This window comes from Oncorhynchus gorbuscha, linkage group LG18 (genome assembly GCF_021184085.1).
Source record: "Oncorhynchus gorbuscha isolate QuinsamMale2020 ecotype Even-year linkage group LG18, OgorEven_v1.0, whole genome shotgun sequence".
NCBI classification, from domain to species: domain Eukaryota; kingdom Metazoa; phylum Chordata; class Actinopteri; order Salmoniformes; family Salmonidae; genus Oncorhynchus; species Oncorhynchus gorbuscha.
This window is the reverse complement of record NC_060190.1, coordinates 43140683-43161005: the sequence shown is the minus strand read 5'-3', so window position 1 is coordinate 43161005 and position 20323 is coordinate 43140683. Positions and strand designations below refer to the sequence as shown.

Genomic DNA, 20323 nt, shown 5'->3' with positions numbered 1-20323 from the left:
TAAGTTGTCTACTAAAATGTAAACAAATAGCAAAATTATGCATATAAGAGATTTGCAGAGAGTGCAATGTGCAGTTCTGGGATGATAGTGCAGCATGAATAGTGGAAAGTCCATGGATGAGAGGACCAGGTTTGGTGAGGCCATGCCACAGCGGAAGAAATGGTTCAGGTGGCAGGAGGTTTTTGGGCTGAAGAGGTCGGCGATGATCTTTCCTGCACGCTTCCTTGCCCTGAAGTCATGCAGGACCTCGATGAAGAGCAGGTGGCAGCCAATGACCTTCTCAGCAGACCCGACAATCTGTTGCAGTGAGGATGGACTTGATGATGGTCGTTTAGAACTGTATCAGTACACATAGCATTCAAAGGAGGACTGAGGACATAACAACACCATGCATTCACCAAACATTGCACTGAGGAAAACAGATTTGTTTTATAGAAATGGTCTGATTGGGAACTGCCATCGTCTATCAATTACAGAATCCCAAATTAATAAACTGGTCACTGAGTGTATGGCTGTGTGGTTTTCCCTTGCCTTGCGTGTTGCTGTCTCTGCCATTCTGCAGTATTCATGTCCCTGTTCTCAACTGTGTAAGTGTATTTTTAGTCTCCAACCCTGGTGAAGCTGTTGAACGCTACCTGGGGGTTGATGTGCAATGACATGCGGGAGGTGGTGACCATGCTGAACACCACCCAGGAGGTGGTGACCTACTGAACACCACCCAGAGCTAGGAGCAGTTCAAATAGAAGCTCTGTCAAGCAGTGAGAGATACACACACACACCCACATACACATACCAGTATGTCACCCACCTCGTGTTTAATGGTCTTGGCCAGGAAAGAGCTCCATCTTTTCTAGGCAGATTTCCTGTATCAAAAAAACTAAATACTTTGTTCATTTGCAAAGTCCATTAAGAAAGCATGTGTGGTTTCTGACCCTAAAATGTCCCTCTCTCTGTTCTTAGCCTTTTTAAAGTCCTTTCTCTCTACACGTGGTTTTAGACAATCTGGTTACTCTCTGCCCTCAACAACTCTCCCCACCTGTCTTAACCTTAACCATTATGGGTCAAAGAGCAAAACCAGCACTGCACTGCCATGGGTAGAAAGAAAGTAGATTTCAACAACCCTCTGTTCCTAGGTTAACTGCCTTGTTCAGGGGCAGAACAACAGATTTTTACCTTGTCAGCTCGGGGATTCGATCTTGCAACCTTTCGTTACTAGTCCAACACTCTAACCACTAGTCTACCTGGCACCACATATGTATGTAATATAGACTGTAATCTAAAGGTTGGCCTTTTGCTCATTATGCAATTGTAGTTATATGCGTGGTCTTCCAGGCTTTATGTTATAGAAGGCTTTCTTTCCCCGTGTGCGTGTGTGTTGGTGTTTTCCTGTAAGTTGACTGGTCTCTTTTTCACCTGTGGGGACATGATTCTACAGCATGTTGCTGAGGTCTTGAAGATCCTGGGTGGAGGTGCACTCTTCTTCAGCTTCACAGAGGTCAGGAATTACCCAGACTACCTACAAGCAAATACACACAACACTCACTCATCCCTAAATGCACATATAGGTCAACACTACCACCTCATATCAGCATTCACATACACACGTGTACACACGCACACACAGTTCTCATGACTATTGTTCTGTTTCAGATCTTGTGTGTGTGGTTAGTAGCCTGTTACAGGAACCAGAAAAAGAGTCAACCCCAGGGCAGGTAGCCTGGCGGGTAGGAGTGTATGGCCAGTAACTGAAAGGTTGCTGGATCGAATCCCAGAGCTGAAAAAGTAAAACATCTATCAATCTGCCTGAGCAAGGTAGTTAACCCACTGTTCCTCGATGACGTGGATGTCAATTAAAGCAGCCTCCCGCACCTCTTTGATTCAGAGGGGTTGAGTTAAATGTAGAGAAGACACATTTCAGTTGAATGCATTCAGTTGTACAACTGACAAGGCATCCCCTTCCCCATTCCTATAGAAGCCGAGAGTGAAGAGGCCCACAAGTAACACAAGCATTATATACACAAGGGCACCAAACATACACACAAACTAAATACAACATCAAAGATACATGTACACATACACACAATGTGTCAATATGAAAAGAACACACTCACAGCCTGATGCTTCTGGTACCTTCTGGTTATTACATGGGAAGTCATACAAACTCACATCGTGCTGCACACACACTAGAAAGCTCTGGGAAAGAGAAGGCAATGTTGGTCTGTACAGTTTCTTGTCTCGTGTATGATAGGATGGTTCCACAGCTGTCTAACTCCACTGTATGTCAGTGTTTCTCAACTTATGGTCTGTGCAGCACCTGCAATGGTTCCTGGGATAATGCTGACCGCTCCTTCAGACGCTATATGAATTCAATCTGTTCTCATTGGATGTTTTTAATCAACACAGTTCTCCAAAGAGGCATATCTGGGTTTATATTCACCAGGCACCAAATGGAAGAAAACAGACTGAAGCAGGGAGGGACTACCTGAACTTTCCCAATAAGAAACAGTTGTTTTCATTTTCCGTCGCAAAACATTTTGCTACTACGGGTACTAATGAATACGACCCTGTTTGTCCCTGGGACCAAACTGGCTGAGAACCACCCCAGTTTGATTCCCCTAGCCCTCTGTCTGTCTGGGGGTTTATCAGAAACAGAACCCTGAGCACCAACTACCAGCATTGCACTGTGTGTGGTGACATGCAGAGATTTTTTTTTTACAAAGAACAATTTTATAATTTAAGAGGTTTTGTCTATGCCACAGAAAGTGTTGCAGTTGTGCTGATTTTATATAAACGTGTGTGAATATTTTGTAGCTTAAACAAATAAGTATTTGTCTGTGGTTTGTAGCCATCAATATTTCTTTACAAATAAAAGGGGTGCCCTATAGATCATGTCACATTAGTGCCTTGGGTGGGAAATATATTTTGTGACAAACTATTGATTGAGGTAATACTGAATTGGGTTAAATGCAGAAGACAAACTTCAGTTGAAGGCATTTAGTTGTACAACTGACCCTTTCCTTTCCCTAGTTGTCACACATTCCTTCATTTAACAACAGTGTCAGTGTGGTATCAGTCTGGAAAAGGGGGGTGGTTGGCAGGAAGCCTACAGAGATGCCTCAGACAACAAGCTTTTTGTATATTCATGTTGATGACCAAGAAATGCACTCTTGCTATTTTTATAACATAAGAAGTGCACCAGTCAGGTAGTCTCTCAAAAGTTGAGACACGCTGTAAGCCTGATAATTCAAATTAACTTTGAATGGAATTGATAAGTAATGTATAATGAAGTGGGAAATTGAGAATTACAATACACCGCGATGGGCATCCCAACGTTTAGCTTGGTTTAAATGGTTTTCCGCTAATGTATATGCCTTCAAATAAATTGACACCGATAACCATTGTGTTTACTCAATTATGAAAAACCTGAGGTGAATTCTGTATTTATCTTGGTTCTAACTATTTTGTTTCCTTTATTGTTGTGTGTAATTGTTTTGTAAATAACTTGAAAAAGTGTTTTCCTAGTGACACTTTGTTTTGATTACCTTATTTATTTGCCTGTCATTGGAGGAAATTATTTGCTAAAATACTAAAATAGTTTTTTGGGGTGTCTGTACTTTACTATTTATATTTTTTAAACATTCCTAAAGAAAATAATGTCGTTTTTACTTTAACATTTTCCCTGCCACCCAAAAGTACTCCTAACATTTTGAATGCTTAGCAGGACAGGAAAATGGTCCAATTCCCACACTTAACATCACTGGTCATCCCTACTGCCTCTGATCTGGCTAAACACACATGCTTCATTTGTAAATTATGTCAAGAGTGTTGGATAGTGCCCCTGGCTATCCGCAAATAAAAAAACAAGAATATTGCCGTCTGGTTTGCTTAATATAAGGAATTTGAAATGATGTATACTTTTACTTTTGATACTTAAGTATATTTAAAACCAAATACTTTCACTCAAGTAGTATTTTAATGGATGACTTTCTGTTATAAATTTCTGTAATTTTCTATTAAGTTATCTTTACTTAAGTATGACAATTGGGTACTTTTTTCCACCACTGTCTAAGTCAGCCTTTCTTATAGATATGGGTCAGGACATGTAAACATTTTTAAATAAATAAAGGGCACTCATTAAGATATCATATTAACATGGCTTAAGTCAAGGCAAAATGGGTAGAATTGCAGGAAATTTGCTGTAAAACTGAAGAAATAAATATCTCTGCTACATGGCAAAATGAGTTGAATTAATTTTTAAAAATTATTGCTAATTGTTCTCTCCACACCATGGTATGTGTAGAATTTCAGGAAATTAACACTTAAATGTATCTCCACTGTCAAGAGTAGCGCCACTAAAATGTTTTGCCCGCAAGGTGAAGAGGGCCTCCTCACCAAATCTCACTTAGGGCCCCCAAATGAGGCATATTTTCATAAGCTTCAGTCCCAGGAAAACACTGAATTTCTCATTTGGGTCCCAGGGTGAAAAAGTTTAAGAACCCCTTGTCTCATTGATCCTATCTTGGAGGAAGTTTCAAACTATGGATATGGCTTTTAACTACCTATCTAAATACCCTTAATTTGTCACTTTCACAAAACAGCCAATAGGACACACCTTTTAGAGAAAAGAGTTAAGGAACGAGTTCCATTCAGTATTAAGTACTGCATTAAGTATTAAGTCCTTGGTTGTACAGTACCTATGCACAGCAGTGGGTTGGAGTTAGTATGTTCAGACAGTCCCCAAGCGGTCACTTAGGCTGCGTTTACACAGGCAGCCAGCCCAATTCTGATTTTTTTCTTTCTCTCTCCACTAATTGGTCTTTTGACCAATCACATCAGATCTTTTTCAGAGCTGATCTGATTGGTCAAAAGACCAATGAGTAAAAAAAATAATATCAGAATTGGGCTGCCTGTCTAAACGCAGTCTAAGAATCAGTGACCCTGAGATTGACTACCCTCGTCAAGACTGCTGCCACTTCACATCCTCTGACTCAACGCTCTCACTTCACCATGATTGACAGAATGACTCACATCTGTCTTGAAGAGGGTGGACTCAGCCCTGGTATTGACTTCCTGTTCTAGATTGTGGCAACGTCTCAGCTTCCTGTTGCCTTTCTCTGACCCAAATGGCACCCTATTCCCTATATAGTGTACTACTTTTGACGAAGGCCCGGTTTCCCAAATGCATCGTTGTAACGATCTCCTTCGTTATTAACATTGCACTTAAACACTTGTAATCTAACACCTGCCTCTAGACCATCCGTAGAACAGCTAAGTGCGCCATTAGATGCTTTTTTTGCCCTCCCGCGTCACTGTACACACACAAGATCTCGCTAAACATAGTTTATCCAGTATCTCTGTGACCGCTGATAACTTCAGAACAAAGTTGACACAAGATAGAGGAGAGCCTGTCTCTCTTCAGAGATTTTATTTATTTTGGGATATTTTATTTATTTTGTATTTTGCTAAATATGACCTCTTCATTCAAGACAGAATAAATATGTTGTTTCAGGTGACAAACATGTTTTTGTTTAGTTCAATTCCCCTCAACTTTCTCAAATTTGATAGCAAGTCAAGCTCGCTAGGCAAGGTTGAAGATAGCATTGTAGCTAGCGACCTCTATTAAATAATTATAAATCAAACATCATTAGCATCAAACTTTAACGGGAGGCAACAGTTCAAATATAATTGGTTTAACAGCCAATGTGTATTATTTAACAAGGGGGCGTTGCGTTACCACTCGGTTGTGGACATCCCCACTAAAATGCATGACATCTGGCGCAACGTTGTCGGAGTGCTTATTGGTAATGTGAAGACGTTTTGGAATCGCAACGCCCCCTTGTGGTTGAAGGCTCCGTTACGTCGTCTTTACTCCAGCCAGAGTCAGTCAAAGAACAGGAAGATATCAAACCACAGAAGATGAAAATGTTGTTTTCAATCACGACTTAATGGGATAGCTAGCAACTTCTAAACAATTACCCATTCCTATAAGTGAGTACTATTTTAATAATGTTAAATACACATTGGCTGTTAAGCCAATTACAAACTCAGCAAAAAAAGAAACATCCTCTCACTCTCAACTGCCTTTATTTTCAGCAAACTTAACATGTGACTAACAGAAGTTGAATAAAATCAAAAGTAGCAGTCAGTATCTGGTGTGGCCACCAGCTTCATTAAGTACTGCAGTGCATCTCCTCCTCATTGACTGCATCAGATTTGCCAGGTCTTGCTGTGAGATGTTACCCCACTCTTCCACCAAGGCACCTGCAAGTTCCCGGATATTTATGGGGTGAACGGCCCTAGCCTTCACCCTCCGATCCAACAGGTCCCAGACATGCTCAATGGGATAGAAATCTGGGCTCTTCAATGGCCATGGCAGAACACTGACATTCCTGTCTTGCAAGAAATCACACACAGAACGAGTAGTACGGCTGGTGGCATTGTCATGCTGGAGGGTCATGTCAGGATGAGCCTGCAGGAAGGGTACCACATAAGGGAGGAGGATGTCTTCCCTGTAACGCACAGCGTTGAGATGCCTGCAATGACAACAAGCTCAGTCCGATGATGCTGTGACACACCGCCCCAGATCATGACGGACCCTCCACCTTCAAATCGATCCCGCAGAGTACAGGCCTCGGTGTAACGCTCATGTAACGGATGTGAAACGGCTAGCTAGTTAGCGGCCAGGGTAGTGGGTTCGATCCCCGGGACCACCCATACATAGAATGTATGCACACATGACTGTAAGTCGCTTTGGATAAAAGCGTCTGCTAAATGGCATATATTATTATTATTATTATGGTGCGAGCTAAATAGTGTTTCAATCGGTGACCTCACTTGCTCTGAGACCTTGAAGTAGTGGTTCCCCTTGCTCTGCAAGGGCTGCGGCATTTGTGGAGCGATGGGTAACGATGCTTTGTGGGTGACTGTTGTTGATGTACACAGAGGGTCCCTGGTTCGCGCCCAGGTATGGGCAAGGGGACGGTCTAAAGTTATACTGTTACACTCATTCCTTCGACGATAAATGCGAGTTCGACCATCACCCCTGGTGAGACAACTGTGATTCGTCAGTGAAGAGTACTTTTTGTCAGTCCTCTCTGGACCAGCGACAGTAGGTTTGGGCCCATAGGCAACGTTGTTCCTGGTGAAGACCTGCCTTAGAACAGGCCCTCAGTCCAACCTCTCAGCTTATTGTGGACAGTCTGAGCACTGATGGAGGGATTGTGCGTTCCTGGTGTAACTCAGCAACAACAACTGCCCATCCTGTACCTGTCCTGCAGGTGTGATGTTCAGATGTACCGATCCTGTGCAGGTGTTGATACGTGGTCTGCCACTGCGAGGATGATCAGCGGTCCGTCGTGTAGCGCTGTCTTAGACGTCTCACAGTACGGACATTGCAATTTATTGCCCTGGCCACATCTGCCGTCCTCATGCCTAAGTCACATTCACGCAGATGAGCAGGGGTCCTGAGCATATTTGTTTTTTTCAGTCAATAGAAAGTCCTCTTTAGTGTCCCAAGTTTTCATAACTGTGACCTTATTTGCCTACTGTCTATAAGCTGTTAGTGTCATAATGACCGTTCCACAGGTGAATGTTCATTAATTGTTTATGGTTCATTGAACAAGCATGGAAAACAGTGTTTAAACCCTTTACAATGAAGATCTGAAGTTTTTATTTATTTTTACGAATGCTCTTTGAAAGACAGGGTCCTGAAAAAGATGAATCTTTTTTGCTGAGTTAATATGACTGTTGCCTGCCATTTAAGTTTGATGGGAATGACGTTTATTTTAATAGGATAATCATTAGGTGGAGGTCGCTAGCTACAGTGGTATCTAAAACGTAGCCTATCTAGCTAGCTAGCTGCTCTGCAGTGCAAGCAAGCTTGACATGCTATGAAAGGTAAAGAAAGAAGTTTAGATTTAAAAAAAGTTAAACATGTTATCACCTGAAACAATATATTGAATGAAAAGGTCATATTTTGCTATCTCTCCTCCATCTTGCGTTACAAACACCAAACTTGTCCGTTCATTAGCGGGGCAAGATCTGAAGATCACATATGGTGTACGATGTCAGGATGTAAACAGTGGATCAGTTCCATTGCTATTGGGAAACCGGGCCCAGAGCTCTATGGATCTTGGTCAAAAGTAGTGCACACTATACACAGAATAGGATGTAATTTAGGACTGTCCTTATCTCTCACACTTGTTCCTTCTGCTGTTGTACCTGCCTTTCAACTCACTGTGGACTTGATTACTTTAATGTTTCCTTCTCCGCTACAACTTTCCAATTAAAATGTCATGATTCAAGAGCTTGGCTTGTACTATACAGTCCTTTCATTCCTCACTTCTCCAAGTTGACGTGAACCTGTAGTCATTTCAGATAAAAGAAACAAAAACAAATTAGCGTACAAGAATGAGATTTCTTAACACACACTTTGAATGATCCAAGAAACTGAAAACGAGGGATAGAAAATGTGTTTCCCAATAACATCTAGGGCATTTCTGGTATACAAAAGGTACGATTAGAAACGGCTATTTTAGTTGATGATTGGAGCAGCTTTATTAGTCTTTGCAGCACTTAAACATTGCAAGGTGTTCTTGGAATGAAAGGGAGGGATACTTAGTACAGAACAACACATTATTTGGCCCGTAAACATGTTCAACAAATGCCACTTAGCTAGCGTGTCCTTCCATGTGCACTTTTTAAAAGAAAATTAAGGCCCAGTACAGTCAGTGATTTTCCAGTGTTGTGTGTGTGTGTGTACACACACAGTGGCAAGAAAAAGTGTGTGAACCCTTTGGAATGACCTGGCTTTCTATATAAATTGGTCATCAAATTTGATCTGATCTTCATCGAAATCACAGAGGAAAATAGTGTGCTTAACTTAACACAAATTATTGTATTTTTCTTGTCTATATTGAATACATTGTTTAAACATTCACAGTGTAGGTTGGAAAAAGTATGTGAACCCCTTAGGCTAATGATTTCTCCAAAAGCTCATCGGAGTCTGCTAACCTGGAGTCAAATCAATGAGACGAGATTGGAGATGTTGGTTAGACCTGCCTTGCCCTATAAAAGCACTCACAAAATTTGAGTTTGCTATTCACAAGAAGCATTGCCTAATGTGAACCTTGCCTCAAACAAAAGAGATCTCAGAAGACCTAAGAATTGTTGACTTCGATAAAGCTGGAACGGGTTACAAAAGTATCTCTAAAAGCCTTGATGTTCATCAGTCCAAGGTAAGACAAATTGTCTATAAATGGAGAAAGTTCAGCACTGTTGCTACTCTTCCTAAGAGTGGACATCCTACAAAGACGACTGCAAGAGCACAGTGCAGAATGCTCAATGAGGTTAAGAAGAATCCTGGTGTCAGCTAAAGACTTACAGAAATCTCTGGAACATGCTAACACCTGACAAGTCTACGATACATAAAACACTAAACAAGAATGGTGTTCATGGGAGGACACCACGGAAGATGCCATTGCTGTCCAAAAAAACGACAACATTGCTGCACGTCTGAAGTTTGCAAAAGTACACCTGGATGTCCCACAGCGCTACTGGCAAAAATATTCTGTGGACAGATTAAACTACAGTTGAGTTGTTTGGAAGGAACACACAACACTGTGTGGAGAAAAAGGCACAGCACACCAACACCAAAACCTCATCCCAACTATAAAGTATGGTGCAGGGAGCATCATGGTGTGGGGCTGCTTTGCAGCCTCACGGCCTAGACAACTTGCTATCATCGATGGAAAAATGAATTCCCAAGTTTATCAAGACATTTTGCAGGAATAACGTTAGGCTATCTGTCCACCAATTGAAGCTCAACAGAAGTTGGGTGAATCAACAGGACAACGACCCAAAACAGAAGGAAATCAACAACAGAATGGCTTCAACAGAAGAAAGTATGCCTTTTGGAGCAGCCCAGAGTCCTGAACTCAACCTGATTGAGACATCCCAAGAATATTGCTGTACTGAAACAGTTTGGTTGAGGTTAATGCTGCCAAAGGAGGGTCAACCAGTTATTAAATCCAAGGGTTCACTTACTTTTTCCACCCTGCACTGTGAATGTTTACACGGTATGTTCAATAAAGACATGAAAACGTATAATTGTGTGTTATTAGTTTAAGCAGACTGTTTGTCTATTGTTGTGACCTAGATAGAAATCCAGGTATTTCTAAAGGGTTCGACATACTTTTTCTTGCCACTGTGTGTGTGTGTATATATATATATATATTTCCACACAGAGGTTGGAATAATACTGTGAAAGTGTGAAAATAATAATGCCCCTTTAGTGTAAGAGCTATGAAAGTAAGAGCCTGAAATGTCCGCCTTTTTTGGTGGAATGGAATTTTGGCCTACCTGGCGACATCACCAGGTGGTAAATTAGACCAATAAGAAAATGTTCCAAATCTCTCTGCCAATAACAGCTACTTTTCAGTTTTCCCATCCCCACTCACACTGACAGTCCTAGCGAAATTCTTGCTTAAAAAAAAATGCTAAGAAGCCATTTTGGTAGAAAAATATCACAGCACGGTACTTCAATTGTTAAACAGAAAATATTTGATATTGTAATAAAAATGTATGCATTGGATCTTTAAACTATAATATTAAAATAACCACACAGGAGGACAGTTATTCCATGTTATATGTGTGTGTGTGCAACCTGGTCTCAGAGCATTTCGTATTATTCTGTACGTAAAACTGAGACACGCCATTTAATATGATGAGTCACGTTTCATATGGTATGAATTAATTTGTGGACTTCAAATAAAATGTTACGAATTTGCAAAATGTATGATATGTTAAGAATTCTATCTACGTGGCTAATGTTAGCTTGGCTAGGGGTTAGGGTTAAGTTTAGGAGTTGGACAAGGGTAGGTGGAAAGGTTAGCTAACATGCAAAGTAGTAAGGAGTTGAAAAGTTGCTAATTAGCTCAAAAGTTGTCAGTGACAAGATTTTAAATAACCACCGGTCTTATGTAACCATACCAAACGTAATATATCATACTAATTTGAGTGTCTCGTTTTTAAGTTTATTATGTTACGTCTAGTCTATGAGACCAGGCTGGAGAATTCATTTGAGGAATGTGAACTCCACTTCTCTACTCCTATACATTCTCAAGGGGTGCAACTGGCTTCTGTAGTATTTTTTTTAAAAGGAACCACAACAGGGATCTGGCCTGAAATGCACTGAATGACAATATACACCAAAATGGAGTCACGGTTACCATTCCTCACGGTCCCATCCTTCGATGTCATTCACTGCATTTCAACCATTTGTCACTTCCTCCTCATCCTCCTGGAAGTAAGGATGTTCTTGAGCGTTTAGGGCAGAGATTCTTCTTAGAGGGTCAAAGGTTAGCATTTTCTGTGGGAACAAACAGAACGGCTAGGTTTACAAATGTGACTCAATTAGCAATTAAAAGTAGGGTTTGTCCTATCTTTATCATAGCTTTTACAGGTGTTGGTCTGGGTAAATAAATACACTTTTAGCCAGGATTCACATATACAATTTTACCATTTAGCATTTCAACACTCCCAAAAAGTTATTTTTTGACCAAACAGAATACACCCCACAGCTGGTTAGAAAACAAAAAGTTTCACCAAAAGCAGCTCTGCCCCCTGCTCATTGATCTCAGGAACGTAGTCTGTGATTGGGCGGGGGCTGATAGGACTGAAGTTGTGTCGGGAGAGGGTGACATCAGCAGGCCACTCCTCCATGGGTGGCAGGCCAATCACACTGTGGAATGGCAGACAGAAAGGAACAAGCCAACCAGTCAGACAAGTGTTTCAGAAAGAATTAACAGAAGTTAGACTGATCCAAAGTGGCAAGGACTGAGTCCCGAAATGCACCCTAAAGGCCCTGGTCAAAAGTAGTACACTATATAGGGAATAGGGTGCCATTTGGGATACACAAGTGGACATTTCTGCCCATACTCACTTGAATATCTTTCCCAGTTGGTCCATTTCAGAGTCTCCAGAGAACAACGGTCTACATGAGAAAGTTTGGATTTGGGTTAATGTTCTGTTGGCAAACCTCCCCTGCTGTGACAAGCAGTACCGTCTGTCTCTCTGTCCCCATATAGTCTTATTTTATTGTGCTGACCTACGGCCATGTCTGTGGGAGATTACAGGGCCAGGGCTGACCCTCCCCTGTGTACCCTGGTGTGGCCTGGCCGTTAGCGTGGAGCCATAATGATAAGAGAAGAAACCCTGAGTCCTAGTTAATTGGAGTGCCACAGCAGTAGACTGCTATACTTCGATTTGACCACCTGGCGGGAGCATAATCATAGAAATGAGAGCTCGGTCACACTACAGTCAAACAAATTAGGTTTTTCTTGCTCAGTTTCCAATGTGGTAACTTGCTGGGTGGGATATAATCTATTAATCCAGTGGGCATCTTTTAGAATATCAGATTTACATACATAACATATACCATACAATTTATAACACAGAGAGAAAATTATTTAAAAATAAATGTCCCAGTATGTCAAATAAGCCTTCTCTGGCCCTGACCACTCACTTGCGTCGGAACATCTCAGCAAAGATGCAACCCGTGCTCCAGATGTCCACCGGCGTGGCGTAGGTGGACTGGAGCAGGACCTCAGGAGGCCTGTACCACAGAGTCACCACCTAGGGCAGACATGGAGGAGAGAGACGTCAATGGAGGGACAGTTGAGAGTAGGAGAGAGGTATGAATGTGTATGAATATTTATGCCAACTGGAAAGCATAAGTAAGCATTATGGTGAATGCACATAGAGACCCTTTCCATTCTCAACCAGTTTGCGTGTGTCTGTGTTCCTACCACAGGGGTAAGGGCCATGTGGCAACTGTAGATCCTGGCCAGTCCAAAGTCGGCCAGCTTAACCTGACCACGGCTGGTGACCAGGATGTTCTCTGGCTTCAGGTCCCGGTGCACCACACGGTTCGAGTGTAGGAATGACAGGCCGCACAGCAATTGACGCATCAGGTCCTAACACACAGGGGGACACATTTAACATGTGTACCAGGCTCGGTCCACACAACGGTCCAACATATCCAGCCAGATAGAGGGCGACCTGTGGACCTGCCAAACACTGAGATCATTTAAAATGTTTGTTTTGGATGTACCTTCCTTTTCACATGGTTTACAGGGACCTGCTATGTTTATTTAACATGGTTTACAGGGACCTGCTATGTTTATTTAACATGGTTTACAGGGACCTGCTATGTTTATTTAACATGGTTTACAGGGACCTGCTATGTTTATTTAACATGATTTACAGGGACCTGCTATGTTTATTTAACATGGTTTACAGGGACCTGCTATGTTTATTTAACATGGTTTACAGGGACCTACTATGTTTATTTAACATGGTTTACAGGGACCTACTATGTTTATTTAACATGGTTTACAGGGACCTACTATGTTTATTTAACATGGTTTACAGGGACCTGCTATGTTTATTTAACATGGTTTACAGGGACCCGAGGGGGCTTCTCACTCTGATGTGGCTGGGGGGCAGTCCTGGGGCGGGGGCCTTCTCTAGGTAGGTCTTCAGGTCCTGGTCCACGTGTTCAAATACCAGGGTGACTTTAGTCTCCTGATCTGTCCTCAGGGTGGCACACACGTCCATGAGCCTGATGTACAAACACACACACAGACAGACAATGAGCCTAGCGTACACATACAGTCAAACATCACACACAGACACGTCCATGAGCTCAGTGTACACAGTGTGTAATAATTCATCTGAACGTTCCATGGTTGAATTTAGAATTCCCCAAGGTTCTGTGCTTGGACCCCTTATTTTTCTTTATACATGCTACCCATTGGTAATGACATGCACTTTCATTACTATGCTGATGACACCCAATTGTATTCATCTTTTAAACCAGACGATACTTTAAAGTCAGCCCGCCTTGAGGTGTGCATCACAGACGCTAAATACAGTTATAGTGCACTGGCATTGTAGCGTTTTTGTATTTTTATTTAATGATCTCGAGAATGGATGTGCTCATGGTGGCATTTAATGTCTGTTTTTATGTGGTGAAGCCAAACAAATTTCCACATTACGTGGACAATAAAGTTTCTAATTATAAAACATCCAACTTCTTGCATTTAAACTTTCACAAGACCGAAATGATGGCACTTGGCCACAAGAAACTCGGTGTCAGACCTCACCCTCAACATTGATGGTTGCCGCATTACACCAAACATGGTTGTTTAAAATCTTAGTGTCACCTTTGATCCCGGCCTCACTTTTGACAACTACATAAAAAGCATATCCAAAACAGCATCCTTTCATCTCAGGAAAATTTCCAGAATTAGACACTTCATCTCTCAAACAGATGCAAAAAAATTGGTCCATGAATTTGTTTAATCTCCAGTTGCTCAGACTACACTATTAAAAGCCTACAACTTGCAAAGAACACTGCAGCTCGCATTTTAACCAACACTAGAATGCACGAGCACATCACTCAAGTTTTACCACCGTAGGGGTTAGCCAGAACCACCGTAGGGGTTAGCCAGAACCACCGTAGAGGTTAGCCAGAACCAAGCCAGAACCACCTATTAGCCAGAACCAAGCCAGAACCACCTACAGAACCACCGTAGGGGTTAGCCAGAACCACCGTAGGGGTTAGCCAGAACCACCGTAGGGGTTAGCCAGAACCTCCGTAGGGGTTAGCCAGAACCAAGCAAGAACCACCGTAGGGGTTAGCCAGAACCAAGCCAGAACCACCGTAGGGGTTAGCCAGAACCACCGTAGGGGTTAGCCAGAACCACAGTAGAGGTTAGCCAGAACCACCGTAGAATGTATGCACACATGACTGTAAGTCGCTTTGGATAAAAGCGTCTGCTAAATGGCATATATTATTATTATTATTATTATTATCAGCACTACACTGGCTGCCTGTAAAGTATTGGTTTGAAGACCTTTACTCTTAACATTTAAAGCGCTGCATGGCCATGGCCTCTTATCTGACAAACGTGCAAACGTCCACACAACCCAATGAGGGTGCTCCACACCCAAGGAGACAGTTTGAGTTGATGAATCACACATCCCCAACTTTTAAATTTGTGCTCGTCCACAACAGCACTGAAAAATTATATAGGCGAAACACTGATGTGTGGGATCTCTTAATACACAGTCAAAACAGACAAGCTCATGGTCAATCACCATAATTTGAATGAGAGGCGAGTCATGCCATGGTGAGTCAGTCACTAGATAATAACCTTTATAGAACCTGCTTATCATAGACATACCAGTCAGTTTTTAGGCATTCCAAAGTTCTTATGCTATGTGGGCGTAGGGTTTCACAAGATACAGGTGATCAGGTCAAAACTAAAGTCACGGGCTCTACAAGTCGCAACAAAAACAACACAATGTGCCAATGAAAGCGGTTGACTGTGATTGTTCGTGTTTACGCATTTCAAAAGGTGCTATTAAGTATGAAGTAGAAACATTGAACGTGTATAGCTTACGTTATTCCATTCATTCCCTTTTTACCACTACAATTTTACAGTGGACAGTGAGACTGTGCGGTTTTGTCAGTTAATCCTAGATCTACACAAAAGATGGCGTGGGATGTGAACTAATCTCAAAATTAGACCTCTTTCCTGGCTGGAGAACATCACTATAAATAAAGGTTCAATGATTAAATGTGTTCTTCAAACCTCTTTGGAATGGCATGATTGCCAAAGTTTTTGCATGCATTTTTAGCAACACCAACTACCCACTGAAGACATTCTTTAAAAAGAAAGTACACTTGGTCATAAGACTTTATATGGGCAAATAAAATTCATAGACTAAAAAGGAAAGTTTGACATCTTCTTAAGTCTGAGGGTGGTTTTAAACTTCTAGTCTTGGAATTGTATGAACAGACAACCCAACCCGCGACATATAGTTAAATGCACTAAAGAGGAACAATGGGAACACATTGAAGATGCGCACACTCATCCCCAGAATCTTTTTACATGTCTATTTTCTAAAGATAAAGCTAAGAATATTAACAACGTCATAGTTCAGAACACTACTATAACAATACGGAAAAATATAAACGTATTCTACACAAATCAATATCACTTCCTAAAACCACAAACACATGGAACAATCCTTGGAGAGCTTTTCAGAATTCACAGATAAGAACGGTCCACGTGGTCAACTAAAGTCATAGAAACAGTAAATTACTTGGTAACAGGAAATAGATTTATTTCCATGACAGAATTAAAAAGTCATTTTGGACTGACCAACGTAGATCATTTGAAATACATGCAACTTTTTTTAAATAAAAAGTTACATATCATCATTTTTCCCCTTGTGGACATCAGAGCAACCTTGAGGGAATGTTATTTGAGTCAGAAAAAGGATGTTCATATGATATGTTTTGTATATTTTCCCTTGCAGAGAGCATATCCAACTGACAATCTCTTAGAAAACAAAATTTACTATTGGAACCAAGACTTAAAAAATGATGTTGGCACAAGATGGAGGGAAAGTTGGAGCATAACTAACAATCACAGTTAACGAAAATGTGAGCCTAATCCAGTATAAACTAATGTAGAGAATGTATTATACAAGAGACAAAATGACAAATTCTACAACAACGGCATGTCTTAAGTGTAAAACTAATAATGACTCAATAATCCATGCTTTCTGGGAATGCTATAAAGTCCAGAAGCTGTGGGCAGAGCTAGAAAGTTTGTTGTCAGCAGTATTACAATGTAAACTTACTTTTAATCCATCTGTCTGCATATTTCAAGACAAGGCATATGGGGGTGTAGTGAGATACCCGGTGGGTTGGACGATTCTCTTCTCATCACTCATCTTGAAAAAACATATACTAAAAACTTGGAAATCAATCAATCTGCCACCATTAACACAATGGAAAAATTGAATGATTTATTATATATAAACACTGAAAATGTGTGGGCTACAGAGAGAAACAAAATTTTCAGGCCATGTGGCGGAAAGTGATGCGGGCGCTGGAGATGGGGGTGTGTGCTAGTGGGTCTGTGTAGGCGTGATGTTGTTGATGTTTGTATGATGTTGTCGTTTGTATTGTTTATAAAAATAGTTTTTTTTTTTTTTTAAATGTGTTCTTACTTGACCACGTTGGGATGATCAAACTGCTCCAGTCTCTTCAGCAGGGCCACTTCTCGGACCGTGGAGATAGGGAGGCCATCTTGGTCCGTCTGGACGCGAACACTCTTCAGAGCAACAAACTGGCCACTCTCCAGGTCCCGAGCCTTGTACACCGTTCCGTACGCACCCCCTCCAATCTCTGCCACTGGCTCGTACTGGACCCCACTGCCCTGGGCCATTGTCTGGTTGACAGACAGGCAGACAGAAAAATAACTAGGCATGTATACATTTTCCTTCTGCAGTAAGACACTGTCCCCTCCAATCCCCTCTCTGTCACTGTGCTCTCCAAAATGGAGGTCCACCTGTCTTAGATCCAGCCCCCTCCTACGATCTTTCACCTTCTTGTGCACTAGACCTCATTAGCTGGGGTCACCTCTGCATTCCAGAGCGGAAGAGGCTGTCGGAAAGTGCGTGTGTGTATGTGACTGAATGGGGTTGGAATCTGACCTGATATTCAATGAGACAAGATTTCAGTCAACAAGACATTCCAGTGGTCAACCACACAGCACAGGCTCCCTGCAGACATAAGTCAGAGAGGGGGAGAGAGAATGACTCAGAGACATTAGACATGAGACAGAATGATGCCAGCACCATGGCGCTTTGTATTCCATACAGAATTCCATGCAGAAATAAAGGAAGTTGTAATCAGTCTGCATACTGTACAAAGTATGTAAACAAAGGAAGGAAGTAGGCTAAATGCAGGAAGAGTAGCCTTAGTCACCTTATAACAAATAATATATGGGTAATAATGTGGTCAATGTTATATTGACAGGGTGTATTCCATATAAATTATGTTATCTAAGGGTGCAAACAGAGGTAGTTCCACTGAATGGAGCCAAACAGAGGTTGGTTTCTCAGACAGAGATTAAGCCCAATCCTGGACTAAAATGCTAATTTAATACAGATTTTCCACTGAGAATGAGTAAGGAAGACTAGACTTGAATCCAGGATTAGTCTTAATCTAGGTCCTGGAAACCAGCCATAAATGCTTTTACCAAATTGCCATCCTTAGCTCCTCCTACCTAGAGCCTCGGCGTACATATCACTGACAAACTCAAATGGTCCACCCACACAGACAGTGTGGTGAAGAAGGCGTAACAGTGCCTCTTCAACCCCAGGAGGGTGAGGAAATTTGGCTTGTCACCTAAAACCTTCACAAACTTTTACAGATGCACAATTAAGAGCATCCCGTCGGTCTGTATCACTGCCTGGTACGGCAACTGCAACACCCACAACGCATCACCGGGGACAAACTACCTGCCCCCCTGGACACCTACAGCACCCGATGTCACAGGAAGCCAAAAAGATCATCAAGGACATCAACCGCCTGAGCCACTGCCTGTTCACCCTGCTTTACCATCCAGAAGGTGAGGTCAGTACAGGCGCATCGAAGCTGGGACCGAGAGACTGAAAACAGCTCCTATCGCAAGGCCACCAGACTGTTAAACAGCCATCACTAACACAGAGAGGCTGCTGCCTACATACAGACTTGAAATCATTGGCCACTTTAATAAATGGATCACTAGTTACTTTAATAATGTGTACATATCTTCCATTACTCATCTCATATGTATATACTGTATTCTATACTATCTATTGCATCATCGGCTATGCTGCTCTGACATTGCTCATCCATATATTTATTATTATTATTCCACTCCTTTACTTTACTTAGATTTGGGTGTATTAGGTATTTGTTGTTGACTTGTTAGATTACTTGTTGCACTAGAAGCACAAGCATTTCGCTACACTCTCAATAACATCTGCTAACCATGTGTATGTGACCAATAAAATGTGATTAAATGTAAAGGTGTTCAGTCACATGGTTCACAGGTGTACATTATCAATAGGCCACGATGGGGCATATGCAATGCTGCATCAAAGACCATCTGAAATTTCTTCTGAATTATTTACTGATGTGGTCCTACATTCTACCCAAGAAAAAAAAGGTAGGACAACTTTCATTGTTAAATCTACATACCTCAAATAAACAATTTAATTATATGTAGTTGTCCTAGTATTTTCTCATCAAATAAACTTAAGCAAGCAAAATAGCCAACGCTATCAAAATATTGGACATAGCTCGTGGCATAAAGCATGAAAACGAAAGCACCCCCTCGACACGTGGTGTTCCTCCATAGTTATATTCTCAGACAACACAGAGAACAGGCCACAACACTTTTCAAACGCAGTTTAACATCTGACGTGGCAAAAAGTCGTATATGTTAAAACATGGTTCTATACTTATTTTTGGCATAGCAAAGCATGTTTTAGCGGCAATAGCAAATTCATGCAACAAGTTGTGTAGAACTTGTGTGATTATGACTTGATATGTAAACAGTGCCCCAAACTAGCAGGAATACATTGCAACAAGCGACATTTGTTTAAGAAGTATTTTACAAGATGATGTGAACATAATGTTTACTAAATTGTATGTAATAGGCTACTTACCACGTGTCTTTACGTTTTATTTAACGTTAGCAGGCTACACTGCTACATTTAGTGCATGAACGAAATCATGTTTTTCACTTGGTTCTTCTTATCAAACCACAGTCGACACAGGTTTTACACCAAACTGGCAGAAACTGTTGCGGATGTCTTCGATCAAATCATTCGATTTAACTTCGGCCTTACTTCTTTTTTCTAAACACTCTGGCAAATCTCTGGGTAAGGTGGAGGCGCTTCCTGTAGCCATACAAGGCGGGGCCAAATATCCATATACCCTCTTAAAAAATCATGACAACTTTGCAGCATGTTTTTTATTTAGGTGACCATCCACTAGTACATTACACTCTGTAGAATGATACAGCTGCCAATTACATGTTCAAGTCTTCATAAACATTATGAATGAGTGAGTGCACAGTGCAGAGTGAGGCAATAAGTGGGTATTTTAAAAGTGTTGAATTCTATAATGTGCTAACTCTTAGTATTTTTCCTCATGTAAGACTACAAATGTGGTTTATTTCCTCCAAAGACAATGTATATTACATACATTGAAGAAGAGGGTGTGACTCCTTCGCCCCGGGCGCGCGCAGAGCTCCATGGCTTGGTGAATGAGGACCGTGCACCAAACCCCTCCCAGCTCTTTCTTACGCTGCGATTGGCGGGGAACTGCTGTTGCTAGGCTCATACACCAGCCCTGCATTCCAAATGAAGTATTCAGAATGAGTAATTTGACTTTTAGTTAAATTAAATT

The 20323-nt window shown here is 41.5% G+C and overlaps 1 protein-coding gene across 2 annotated transcripts; it reads right to left on the bottom strand.

Annotated features, from left to right (window-relative positions):
* Window positions 1-7498: 7498 nt before the first annotated feature.
* On the bottom strand, window positions 7499-19845 carry LOC124003111 (cyclin-dependent kinase 4-like). 2 transcript variants are annotated; one of them, XM_046311176.1, is made up of 10 exons: window positions 19579-19828; window positions 17575-17643; window positions 17089-17309; window positions 13486-13621; window positions 12807-12974; window positions 12524-12633; window positions 11942-11992; window positions 11605-11740; window positions 11229-11368; window positions 7499-8361 (listed from the first exon to the last, which is right to left on the bottom strand). In XM_046311176.1, the coding sequence occupies exons 3-9, from the start codon at window positions 17304-17306 to the stop codon at window positions 11270-11272; spliced, it is 918 nt and encodes a 305-aa protein (XP_046167132.1). In that variant the 5' UTR covers window positions 17307-17309; window positions 17575-17643; window positions 19579-19828; the 3' UTR covers window positions 7499-8361; window positions 11229-11269. The 2 variants fall into 2 exon arrangements, with proteins under 2 accessions (XP_046167132.1, XP_046167130.1); XM_046311174.1 differs by lacking the exon at window positions 7499-8361 and having other exon boundaries at window positions 9587-11368; window positions 19579-19845.
* Window positions 19846-20323: the final 478 nt, after the last annotated feature.

Coding starts and splice junctions, on each gene's coding strand:
- LOC124003111 (XM_046311174.1), bottom strand. CDS start 17,306: ATGGCCCAGGGCAGTGGGGTCCAGTACGAGCCAGTGGCAGAGATTGGA. Junction 11,993..12,523: donor GCTGAGATGTTCCGACGCAA/GTGAGTGGTCAG, acceptor TTTCTCATGTAG/ACCGTTGTTCTCTGGAGACT. Junction 11,741..11,941: donor CAACTGGGAAAGATATTCAA/GTGAGTATGGGC, acceptor GCCATTCCACAG/TGTGATTGGCCTGCCACCCA.